Source organism: Psammomys obesus, unplaced genomic scaffold, assembly GCF_907164565.1.
Source record: "Psammomys obesus unplaced genomic scaffold, mPsaObe1.curated_primary_1811, whole genome shotgun sequence".
In the NCBI taxonomy this organism is placed as follows: Eukaryota; Metazoa; Chordata; class Mammalia; order Rodentia; family Muridae; genus Psammomys; species Psammomys obesus.
In genome coordinates, this window is record NW_026592890.1 from 12,666,262 (window position 1) to 12,677,546 (window position 11,285).

General features: G+C 37.9%; 1 protein-coding gene across 11 annotated transcripts in view; it reads left to right on the plus strand.

The window, feature by feature from the left end:
- Window positions 1-11,285, plus strand: part of Afdn (afadin, adherens junction formation factor) — a 122,655-nt gene that overhangs the window by 62,861 nt on the left and 48,509 nt on the right. For 8 of the 11 annotated variants that reach the window (XM_055616089.1, XM_055616092.1, XM_055616090.1 and 5 more), the window contains 7 exons: window positions 56-125; window positions 3,064-3,182; window positions 7,817-7,878; window positions 7,983-8,188; window positions 9,920-9,940; window positions 10,671-10,816; window positions 11,102-11,196. In XM_055616089.1, the coding sequence (XP_055472064.1) occupies window positions 56-125; window positions 3,064-3,182; window positions 7,817-7,878; window positions 7,983-8,188; window positions 9,920-9,940; window positions 10,671-10,816; window positions 11,102-11,196 (719 nt within the window). The remainder of the gene's footprint in view (window positions 1-55; window positions 126-3,063; window positions 3,183-7,816; window positions 7,879-7,982; window positions 8,189-9,919; window positions 9,941-10,670; window positions 10,817-11,101; window positions 11,197-11,285) is intronic. The other 3 variants (XM_055616097.1, XM_055616098.1, XM_055616100.1) reach the window with 1 other exon arrangement.

The window sequence follows — 11,285 nt, forward strand, 5'->3', positions numbered from 1 at the left end:
GGTACTACCGTATCAATTGAAATTTAATTTTTATGTTTCTTTTTCATCTCAATAGAGCCGTTCAGGAGACAACCTTTGATTTAGGAGGAGATATTCACAGTGGGACAGCATTGCCAGCAAGCAGGGTAGGTAGTTCTGGATTCATGACCTGATCATCTTGTGGGTTCGATGTAATAGGAGACCCAACAACAGAAGCTGCTTTGTAAAAACAGCTTGGCCAATATCCTCTATTTGCCCTGCTATATCTGTTCATGCAGTGGTACATTATGAAAGGTAGCTAGCTGCTCCTTTTGTTCTGAGGTCAGAATGTAGTACTTTCTCTTTCAAATAGAGTATGTGTGTTACCTGTGCTGCTCTGTGTGTAACTAACCTCATTGGCCAGATCATGCTGGGGATGATGTACTTTTGCTCCTTACTCCCTTGATACAAGTACTAGATATCCATTGTTGCCTTCTCTAACAGTCATACTTTGTTTCTGATAGACAAGTCATTTCTCTCTCTGTGATCTACTCCTGGATTTCAATCACTGCAAAACTTGGTGAGCTAAAACAGCAGCTCCTTCATTTGTTGATAATTATGCCAACTGGTTTGAGTTTACTAGGGCAGTTGGTTTATTGGTCTTGCTGCTGGTCCCTCAAGTGAATGTAGTCAGTTAGCAGGCGAATCAGTGGGCACACTCCTGGGACCACTCACCCTGCCTCTCTGTGCTGTTTCAGTTTCTTTCCAGAGGACTCTTAAATGAGAGGAGCCACAACTTGTAGTCAAGTAGTATTCTATTGACCTTGAACTTGAAGGTAATTTATGAGTTAGGTTCAGGGGTGGTGTAGCACTCCTCCTCCCCCGCCTTTTATTGATTGAAGCAAGTCAGAGCTAGATTTAAAGTGAAGAGGTCTTCTTCGTATGTGTTTTTTGTTAGTTTTGTGTTTTGGTTTTTTTGAGACCATGATGCAACTAAGTCTGGAACATTCTCATCAGTATCAAAATATGACACAGGATTTTTTTTTTTTTTTTTCTTTTCTTGAGACAGGGTTTCTCTGTGTAGCCTTGGCTGTCCTGGGCTTGCTTTGTAGACCAGGCTGGCCTCCAGCTCACAGAGATCCACCTGCCTCTGCCTTCCAGAGTGCTGGGATTAAACACATGTGCCGCTGCACCTGGCCAGGATCTCCTGATTGAGCTTACTGTATTTCTCTAGTCGTGACCCCATTCTGCTACTTCACTTAGTTTCTTGAAGACATAGTCTGAGGTGGCTGTTCATGTGCTCTAAGGTGTTTTCTGTATTCTTGTCACAAAAGTGTCTACTTATCACCACTGCTTGACACATACCCTTCTGCTTCCAGGGCAGCCCTGTCTTTTTCCTGAGTCGTGGCTTGGTGCCTCTTTTTAGGTGGATTGTTGGTACGCTTTCTCATATATACTTAACTTCTTGAGAATTGGAGAGCTAAGCTATCAGCTCAAGGGCCCTGTCTTTTGTATTTATGCATGTTCCCATGATGACTTTGTCATGTTTCCTTGGGTTACACCACTTGTTATTGTTCACAGTCTTTTAACCTGTGCCTTTAATCCTGGTCTCTCAAGCTGAAATCCTCAGGCTTGACTGATTTCTGTTTGGTGACTGACAGGTACTTCACTTTTAACATGGTGAATTAAACCTGACTTTTGTTTTTTTTCTTAAATTTAATTCTTTCTCTTCATTTTTGTTTTAGTAAGTTATACCACCAATCATGACTGCCCAACTGAAGTTACCTTTGATTTCTTTCCTTTGCACAACTCCTACATGAAGGCTTTCATGTCCTGTTTCTCTGGCTGTGAAGTTTCTAGATGCCTCAGACTTGCTCATTAGCTTTTTATGTGAGCAATAGCTTCTCTCAGATGCTTCTGGTCAGCCCTTGCTGGTTGCCATTGCTCTTGAAATTTAGAAACATGCAGTTGATTCTCATGGTGCTCTGCTGCCAGAGTCTCTCTTACCTTTTCAACCCTATACAACTCCTGACAATATGACCTCCCGCCCTCCAAGAGTGTTGTCTGCCCCCTCCTTTATACTCTGTTCTTGTATGCCCCACTTCTCTCATCTGAGGTTCTTTTCACCTTGTACTTGGTCTTAATCTTTGTTTTCACATAATTGGCCCCTTTTTGTCTTAGCCCACCCTTCTGATGAGGTCATTCTTGAGCAGCATCCAGTCATATTACTCTGCGTGAGGCTTTTGTGTGACTGTAATTTCTACCTAGTGTCTGTGCTTGCTAATTGATGATGTGGCCTGTGAGCTCAGGGATCCTGCTTCATGAATTATTCTTGTGCTCTAGTGCTTTGAATAATGCCACCCTGCAACAGAATTTTGGCACATACAAATGAATAAGTACTTCAGAGGTGAAGCAGAACTTTTCTCATAACAATGTATACTTAACACAGAAGGCTTGGTAAATTGAAGGAAAATGAAAATCTATTATTCATAGTCTGTAGATTAGCCTTATTAAAAATTGTTGGACCCTTTCCAGAGTACTTAGGTCATAGGGAGGTATGTGTGCCTTTGTCTTCACTTACGTTTCAACTCTATTAGGCTTTTGTCTGTTTACATACCTTTGCTTACTACATTATACTGTTACTTTGGAAGCAGTTTTTTTAGAATATAAGCACATAAAGATGTCCTAATTTATTTTCCATTGCCATTGCTCACTGATTATAAGGTTATTTTAAAAAAAAAAGTTTTAAATTCTAAAATAGTGCCATCTTGTTGGCCACTTCTATTTTGTGCATAGTAACTTTGGGAAGTAAAGTGACTAGTCTTTCAAAATAATTTTGTTTTTCTGTTTTGTTGCTAAAGTTTATTTCTTGCACTTTGAAAATCAAAATGGTTGTGTTTTCACGCTGTTGCATTCACTGCTGTGAGCTCCTGGGCAGGACACTAGGCGCAGTGTCCTGAGTCTTTCTGAATTATCACCTGGTTTGTTTCCTCCTCACCTTCCCTGCATAGCAGCCCCACATCAGATTTCTGCTGCAGTGCTAAGTGTAAAGCTTGGTTGACTGCTGTGTGAGGCATTCTAACACTGTGGCTTCCCTCGATGCAGAGCACTACTCGACTGGACAGTGACAGGGTGCCCTCTGCCTCCAGCACAGCTGAGAGAGGGATGGTAAAGCCAATGATCCGCCTGGACCAGGAGCAGGATTACCGCCGAAGAGAAAGCAGGTACCTTGCTTGGATTAACTGTGAGGGAAGGGAGCACTCCTGCAGAGAAACTTTCACAGAAGAAAAAAATCGAATGTTTAGTGGTTCCATTTCTTACTTGTCACAGTGTTGCCATGCTGATACAGGCCTACTGAGTTTCACTTGCTCTTTTAAGTTGGCCGGGTTATGCAGTATATGGAGAAAGGGAGGTCTTAAGGACGTTTTATATGCGATCCTTTTCTAGAGGACATGAGCTATTGCATTCATTTCCAGAAGTAAAGACAAAAATGTCTTCACATATTTTTTCCGTAAACAGACAAAAGCCTAGAGCTGAAACATGTGCGTGAAGACGCAGGACATTCCCTGTCCCTCATTGATGTGGTTTGTTTCTCTGTTGAGGCAAATAGAGGGTGAATTAGTTTACTTATATTGTTGCTTCATTTCTTATGACATGGAGCTTCTCTGCTTTCTGTTTTCTTTTATGTTTTTTAATATGTTGCCTTAATAAGTCAGGATCTCTTATCGTATGGTTTCTGATTTATTGTTTTAAGTGCTATAGCAGACTGTGTCCTCTTTGCTTACTCTTAAGTGACACCGTGGTTCTTAGAACCCTAGAGGCCACAGTGGGTCAGTGAAAATGCTGAGTGAACTGCATAGTTGGCAGGGAGCGTAGAACATTGACATGTTTTTAAAGAAGGCTTTTTTTTATTATTATTATTTTTATTTTTTTATTTTTTTTTCTGTTCTTAACAGAGCTCCAGAACTGATGGTTGGCAGAAATGGATGTCTTGCCTAGGGTTACAGTTGATTGTCAACTCAGTCAGGCTGTAAGAAGTCATTTATTGTTCCCTAGTAAGGAGACCAGGGGCTGTCTCTGACATGAACTCAGTGGCTGGCTCTTTGATCACCTCCCCTTGAGGGGAAGGGAGCAGCCTTACCAGGCTGCAGAGGAAGACAATGCAGCCAATTCTGATGAGACATGATAGGCTAGGGTCAGATGGAAGGGGAGGAGGACCTCCCCTATTAGTGGACTGTGGGAGGTGCAGGAGAAGAGAAGAGGGAGGGCAGGATTGAGAGGAGGTGAGGGAGAGGGCTACAGCTGGGATACAAAGTGAATAAACTTTAATAAATGAATTTTTAAAAAGTAAAAATAAAAAAAGAAGTCATTTATTACTTTACCATCCTCCAGCAGAGGGCACTGTGTATAGCAAGATTATTAATAACTTCAGTCCAATAATGAAATATGTAGTTACCAGCAAATATCAGGGTTTTTTAAATTTTGGTTTTTTACTGTTCATGTAAGATCTTTTCTTTTCTTTTTTTCGGTTGTGTGATTATTGGATGTCATAAAATTTAGTTAGTTCTCTTTCTGTGTTTGTACTTGTTTTGGTGGTATAGAGTAATAGATTATGGTATCTGTCATGGTGAAGTGGTGAGTTGGTATTGGTTTTCTTTTTGATTTGTTTGTTTGAGAATGGCCTCACTTATATAACCTTGTCTGGCCTTGGACCTCAATATGTGAGCCAAACTGGTACAGAGATTCTCCTGCCTCTGCCTCTGTCTCCCAAGTCCTGAGGTTAAAGGCATGTGTGTCCACATCCGACAAGAGTTGGTACTGTAATGACACAGCTGTGTATCTCTATAGCGATGGAGAAGTGTGACTATGAGTCTCAGTGGGAAGAAGAGAGGAAGAACATATAAACAAGTATATGTTCTTGTTATATCAATATAGTTGTGGCTATTTCAAAATTATTAGATAATTAAAAATTATTTCCTGGCCTGGTGCTGTAGCATACATGTGTTATCCCAGCACTCTGGGAGGCAGAGGCAGGTGGGTCTCTGTGAGTTCAAGGCCAGCCTGGTCTACAAAGTGTATCAAGGACAGCCAAGGCTGCACAGAGAAACCCTGTCTTAAAAAAACAAAAATAAAAAAAAAATATTTCCTTTAAGAAAAAATTTTTGTAAGGTAGGTTTAATGTGTTTTGCAAATACTAAACGTTTTAATTACACTAAGTAATGTTGTTTTTTGCTATTAAGACAGGATGGAAGCATAAACCTTCTAATTCCTGCTACAGTTTTCAGAGTGACAGTGCTGAAATTAGCAGTGCTTAATTTAATTGGTATAGTGTAAAATCTGAGTCATTTTAATAAATAGGCTTAAAATTAAAATTTTAGGCAAGTATAAACATCTTTTCGAGTAATTTTTTAATCATTACCAACAGTGTTTTTCAATTAAAATAAACTCACTACTAAATTTGTTTTAACAGTGAAATGAATAATTTACAGTTTATCTTTGAAGGTACCCTGGAGGTGGGGGCATACCTTTAATCCCAGCACTTGGAAGGCAGAAGCAGGCAGATCTCTGGGAGTTTGAGGTTAGCCAGGGCTATACAGAAAAACCCTGTTTTGAAAAACCAAAAAAAGGAAAAAAAAAAAAAAATTGAGGCTGCCAGCCAGGCCAGGATAGTGTATACCTTTAGTCCTGGATGTAGGCAGATCTCTATGAGTTTGAGTTTGAGGACAGCCTGGTCTACAAGGTCACTTCCAGGGCCAGCCAGAACTTTATGGTAAGACCCTGTCTCAAAAAAAAATAAAGTAAAGTAAAGTAAAGTAAAGTAAAGTAAAGTAAAGTAAAGTAAAAGTAAAGTAAAGTAAAGTAAAGTAAAATAAAATAAAAATAAATAAAGAAATAATACACTTAGTATAAGAGCCATATAAAAATAATCGTGAGTTTAAATGATAGTGTTTTCCTGAATTCTTAAGTTAAACTCATGGTTAAATTATAGAGTAGAGTACACTTTGACTAATATAATTTAATTGAAATAATTTTTCTTTTAAAATGATAGTAGTTTGTTAATGTTAATTTACGTTGTTCTTCTTTGTTAGGTTTATTTGTGTATGTGTGTGTATGTATATACATATATGTGTTATGTGGGTGTTGGGATCCAACTCTGGTCCTCAGGGTTGCACAGCGATCTCTCTGGACTGTTAATCAATTTTCCAGTCCCTTAGTATTTTTTATTATTTATCTTTTCATGCTTGGCAAAGGTGAGAATGAGGAGAAGGAACCTTTTTGCTGTTGGAAAAGAATTATTTCAGTTAGTTGGTCTGTAAATTTTTAGAAATCTATTCTAAATTATCCTCTTAGCCTTCCAAACAAAATTTATTTGGTTATTTGTATTAACTTACTAATGAGTGGTCCAGTAATCTTGTGTCCTGGCAGTTTAATACCATCTGCCTGTCCTTAGTGGAGTGAGATATTTTTAAAGACAGTGAGTCTCACTTTAAAGCCATTAACAAGTAGTTATGCGTTGGAAATATTGGCCTGTGTTGGTGATATTCCATCTCAGCTTAAGTCCATATGTAACTTAATGTTTCTAACCTATTGTAAATCACTGTGATTCACAGTGACGTTTGCAGAAAGGGAGAACACATGTTCCTAGGCTTGTGTGTGTGTGTATGTGTGGCAGGGCGTTGTCAAGTTTTCTAGCTTTAAGAATTACTCCTAATCATCTCTGTTAAAGTTGAGCTAAAGTGATAAAGATGTTGAAATATTAAGGAAGGTTATATTTTTATTTAGTAACAAACTACCTTAGAATAATATGTTCCTAATCATATATCAAGGGTATTTGACCTTGATATTAGCCATAAGATAAGGAGAGCTACAATGGATTCATAAGTATTTAACAATTTTATTAAGTACTTTATGGTAACTTTCAAATGTTTCATGGTCATAGTCACAGCATGAGGTATATTCTGTCTGTTGGAGATACACAGACATATGTACAGGTTTACAGCTGAGGAAGAATTTGGCAAAACAGTGTTTGGCTTTCTTCCCTCACCACTGGGTAGTGAACTGTCTTTTGAAGAATGTTGTCAAAGAAATAGAAATATCCTTAGCCTTCTAATTTATTTGCTCCTGAATACCTGGAAATATATAAACACTAGCACAGTACTGTACTTAGCTAGCTCTTAATTTAAATAATATTTCCAATTATTTAGTTTGATTTTTTGATAGTTTCTTATTTGTGTGATTTTAGGTAAAGTAATAGAAAGTACTTGGAATTAATATAACCTTAAGGAAAAATGAGTAGACAGAATGACTTTTTTTTTTTTTTTTTAAGGCATGCTTTATTTTGAGCTTTGGAAAAGGAACTACTGCATGATTGAAAACAAAACTTGAGGGGCTAAAGACATGCTAATTGGCTAAGACTACCTGTCTTTCTTGCAGAGGACCCTACTTCAATTCCTACCAGTTGTTTAACTCTGTAGAGAACGATGAAATGCTGTCTACCTCTTAGGAAATGCTTTCTTAGTTTCTAGATCACTGTGGATTGGACTCTTGGGTATCTCCCAGCAGTATCTTTTCACTGTTACCTGAGCTGTCTTCAGCATGCAGTGTTCATTAATAATCCAGATTGTGTGTCATAATGCCCTCACGAAAGAAGTCTGTACTTCAAGGAATCAGCCCTGTGTCCATTCATCCGAATGTTTGAACAGGTAGCAGAAGAGGCTTAGAGACTGTGCTGTTTGCTACGCTACACTTCAAAACTCAATGTGGACACAAACCAATTTTAGAGATGTGCATGGTGGAATTGTTAGCTACTGACTGCATTTTAAGGCAATTTAAATGATGTCAGCTTTTTTTCTCGTAGGACTCAGGATGCTGTTGGGCCTGAGCTGACACTGCCTGCCAGCATTGAATTCAGGGAAAGCTGTAAGTGATTTTAGATGCTGCTGTTAGTGAGTTCTTGTTCTGTTTTTCTCCAGATGGCTCATACTTTTTGTTCATTTTTCTTCTTTTCTCAAATCTTTTTGCAGCTGAAGATTCTTTTTTATCTGCCATTATAAACTATACCAATAGCTCTACAGTTCATTTTAAGTTGTCACCTACTTATGTATTATACATGGCGTGCCGGTATGTATTGTCCAGCCAGCACAGGCCCGACATCAGTCCTACAGAGCGCACACATAAGGCCATAGCTGTTGTCAACAAGATGGTGAGCATGATGGAAGGGGTCATTCAGGTGAGTGTCAGTCTAGCAAGCCTGCTGGGAGGGTTGTGGCCAATTTTGTTAGTTTCTGTGACATTTCTGGTCTGGTTACAAGTTTGCCACCTCTATAGCCTGGGATTCTTTTTAAAATAAAATGTATAGTTTTTAAAGTTGAAAGAAAATAAGAACTTAAATTTTTTTCTGTAAATTGTACAGTAAATGAAGATACTGCATATGTTGTAACAGTAATCATAAGAAATATCCTTAAAATTATACTTTTTTCACATAGTAAATGTGAAAAGGTGCTGAGGTGATGGTCATTTTATAAATTTTTTTTTTTTAATTATTGAAATGAAACACACAGTGTGTAGTCTCTTGCAGTATGGTGTGTATGGATATCTCAACCCGAGAATGTTTCTCCAGTGCAAAGAGGATAGCCGTCTTCTCTTTCCACAGGCTCTGGTGTCGACTTCCTTAGATTTTTAATGGTTGTGCCAGGCACTTGCTTCTTTCTAATGAGCCTGCTGAGGTGCTGGGTGGGAGCGGTTGTGTATGTATGTCTTTTTGATATATATCTGTAGATTGATGGGCTTGAGGATAAACCTCTCACTTAAGGTGGAATTCTCTCATGCCTTGGTAAGAAATCTCTGATTGTTTCCCTTACCTACTCACAATCTACAGTTGATAAAATTGGCACAACTATTTTTTTTCTATATTTGCAGGCAATTTGAGGATTTAATTGTAAAGGTTATAAGTAAATTTACAGATTTTAAAAAGTTTTGCTAACTTACCAGTGCCTCTATTGAACTAAGAAACTGAAAGTGCAGTGTTAAATACTTTGGTTAAATGGTTTGGTGATTTAAAAATAAATTCTGGCAGTATAGTGTGAGGGAAACTGAGATGGTCTTAATACTTTCAGAGTTGTTTTTAAAAGCCAAAGTTTTCCACAAATATTTCTTTCACATTTGAGTGGTTAGTACAGTAGGAGTTTGATGGGCTTATTCAAGCTAAAGAATAGATTAAAAGGAAGGCCATTTCATCTGGATACTTTGTTATTCTGGTATCATCACTTTATATATAAACAAACATAAGTGTTCCTTTCAGTTGTCATTCAAAGTCATTGTTTGTCTCTTGCCATGTGTGTGGATTTGGATGCCTGTTTTAGACTGATATTTGTACCACCAAACTGCCTTTGAGAACTTGTCCTCATTGTCTGCTAATGAGGACTTTGACTACTGCCTTTAAACTTCAGAATAGGTTCAGTGTAAACTCATTGGTGGTGGAAAAGAATTACCACAATAAGTAGTAATTTAGATTCTACTGTCGAAAACATTATTCCCTTTAGTATAGGTGTGACATGAATTCTTTATACATTTTTAAAATTTTGGCTTTAATTTTGATTGTTTCTATTGGTCTTTTCACTCTCACTCTCATAATTAATTCAGGGGAATGGACTCCTTTACTTAGCTCACAATGTCATTTTAAAGTATGTAGAAGTCCTTCCTTTGCCTATCTTTTAAAGAGATCATTTTATTCATTTGTGTTTTATTATGGCATCATCTTTATAAACTATAAAAATCAGTTATTGTTCCAATGGTAAGAACATGAAACTAACCCTTTATGTCAAATAATTTGGGAATAACTAAGTGTTGTACCTCATGTCGTACCTTCATGTTAGTGTTTTGATTTTTTTAAACTATCATGATTGTTTACAAGTTTCTTTCTCTCGTTCTGCTTGATTTCCCCTCGTCTGTTTTTCTCCAGGAAGTAGACCAGGTTGATCAGGTAGGACATACTGCTGGGAGCTGATCCTAGCTGTGTTGGCTTAGCTGAGTTTCTCATGCTGCTTCCATTACAAATACGATCCTACAAAAACTGGACTGAGCAGTTCATAACCCTCATTCAGCAACTGAAACATGCAGTACTAAAATCCTTTTCAACTGTGCAACTTTTATCAGCATTTCATAATTTCTGCTTAATGCACTTCAGTGTGGATATGAAATGACAAAAGTTCTGTTTCTTCTCTATTATTTATCCTTGGTTCCTATTCTTTGGATCTCATCTAAGGTTGCCTGGCCTGCAAATGTGGTCGGGAGAGGACGTGATAGATCAGTACTTGATACTGAGTTGCATGGTGTTGATGCCAGTGACTACAAGTATCAGGGTGGCTGTGGGTAACCATGGATACATATGTGTCTGCTACACAGATTACCAGATAATGCATAATCTACAATTTGGTTTGGGAATACACAACCTCTCCATTCTCTACTGAGTCTGCAAATTACATATAATTAGCCCAATTTGTCCATGTACATAAATCCTGAGATATTGCAATGGTTATTTGTTTCCCATTGCTCCTCATGTACCGAAATTTCTTTGCAAGTATCTGGTATCTGTGGTAAATATCTGGTGAAGATGGGAAGGTACTGGTCTATCTTCAGCTTTTCAGGAGCATTCCTGTTTATTTCTAATTTTTCTAATGTCTTGCATTTATGGAAATGTTTTCTGTCCACAGAAACAAAAGAACATTGCAGGAGCGCTTGCTTTCTGGATGGCAAATGCATCTGAACTCCTCAACTTCATCAAGCAGGACCGAGACCTTAGTCGGATCACACTAGATGCCCAGGATGTGTTAGCACACTTGGTTCAGATGGCATTTAAGTAAGAGGCACATTCTGGAAAGAATTATGTGTTGCATGTTCTGTTTTCAAAATTAATATTAAAGATTTTTACTCAACCTAATTGAAGATGCTTACCATGAAGCACAGGAGAGTGTGTTGACTTGAGAGCATTGTATTCTGGAACTGTTTCAAGTGTTCTAGAGTACAGTTTTTGTTACTTTTAGTGTTAAGTATTCTTAAAGAATACAGACTGTCTCATAGTAACAAGTGTTAACACTATTTGTGCAACTTGCTAAAGTGATTAAAATTGTTTATGTATTTTCAGGTACTTGGTTCACTGTCTTCAGTCAGAACTTAATAACTACATGCCAGCCTTTCTGGATGATCCTGAGGAGAACAGTCTGCAAAGACCAAAAATAGGTTAGGGTCTTCTGTGTCTTCCCCAAACATTTCACTTGGTCTTTCCTTCCTTCCTTCCTTCCTTCCTTCCTTCCTTCCTTCCTTCCTTC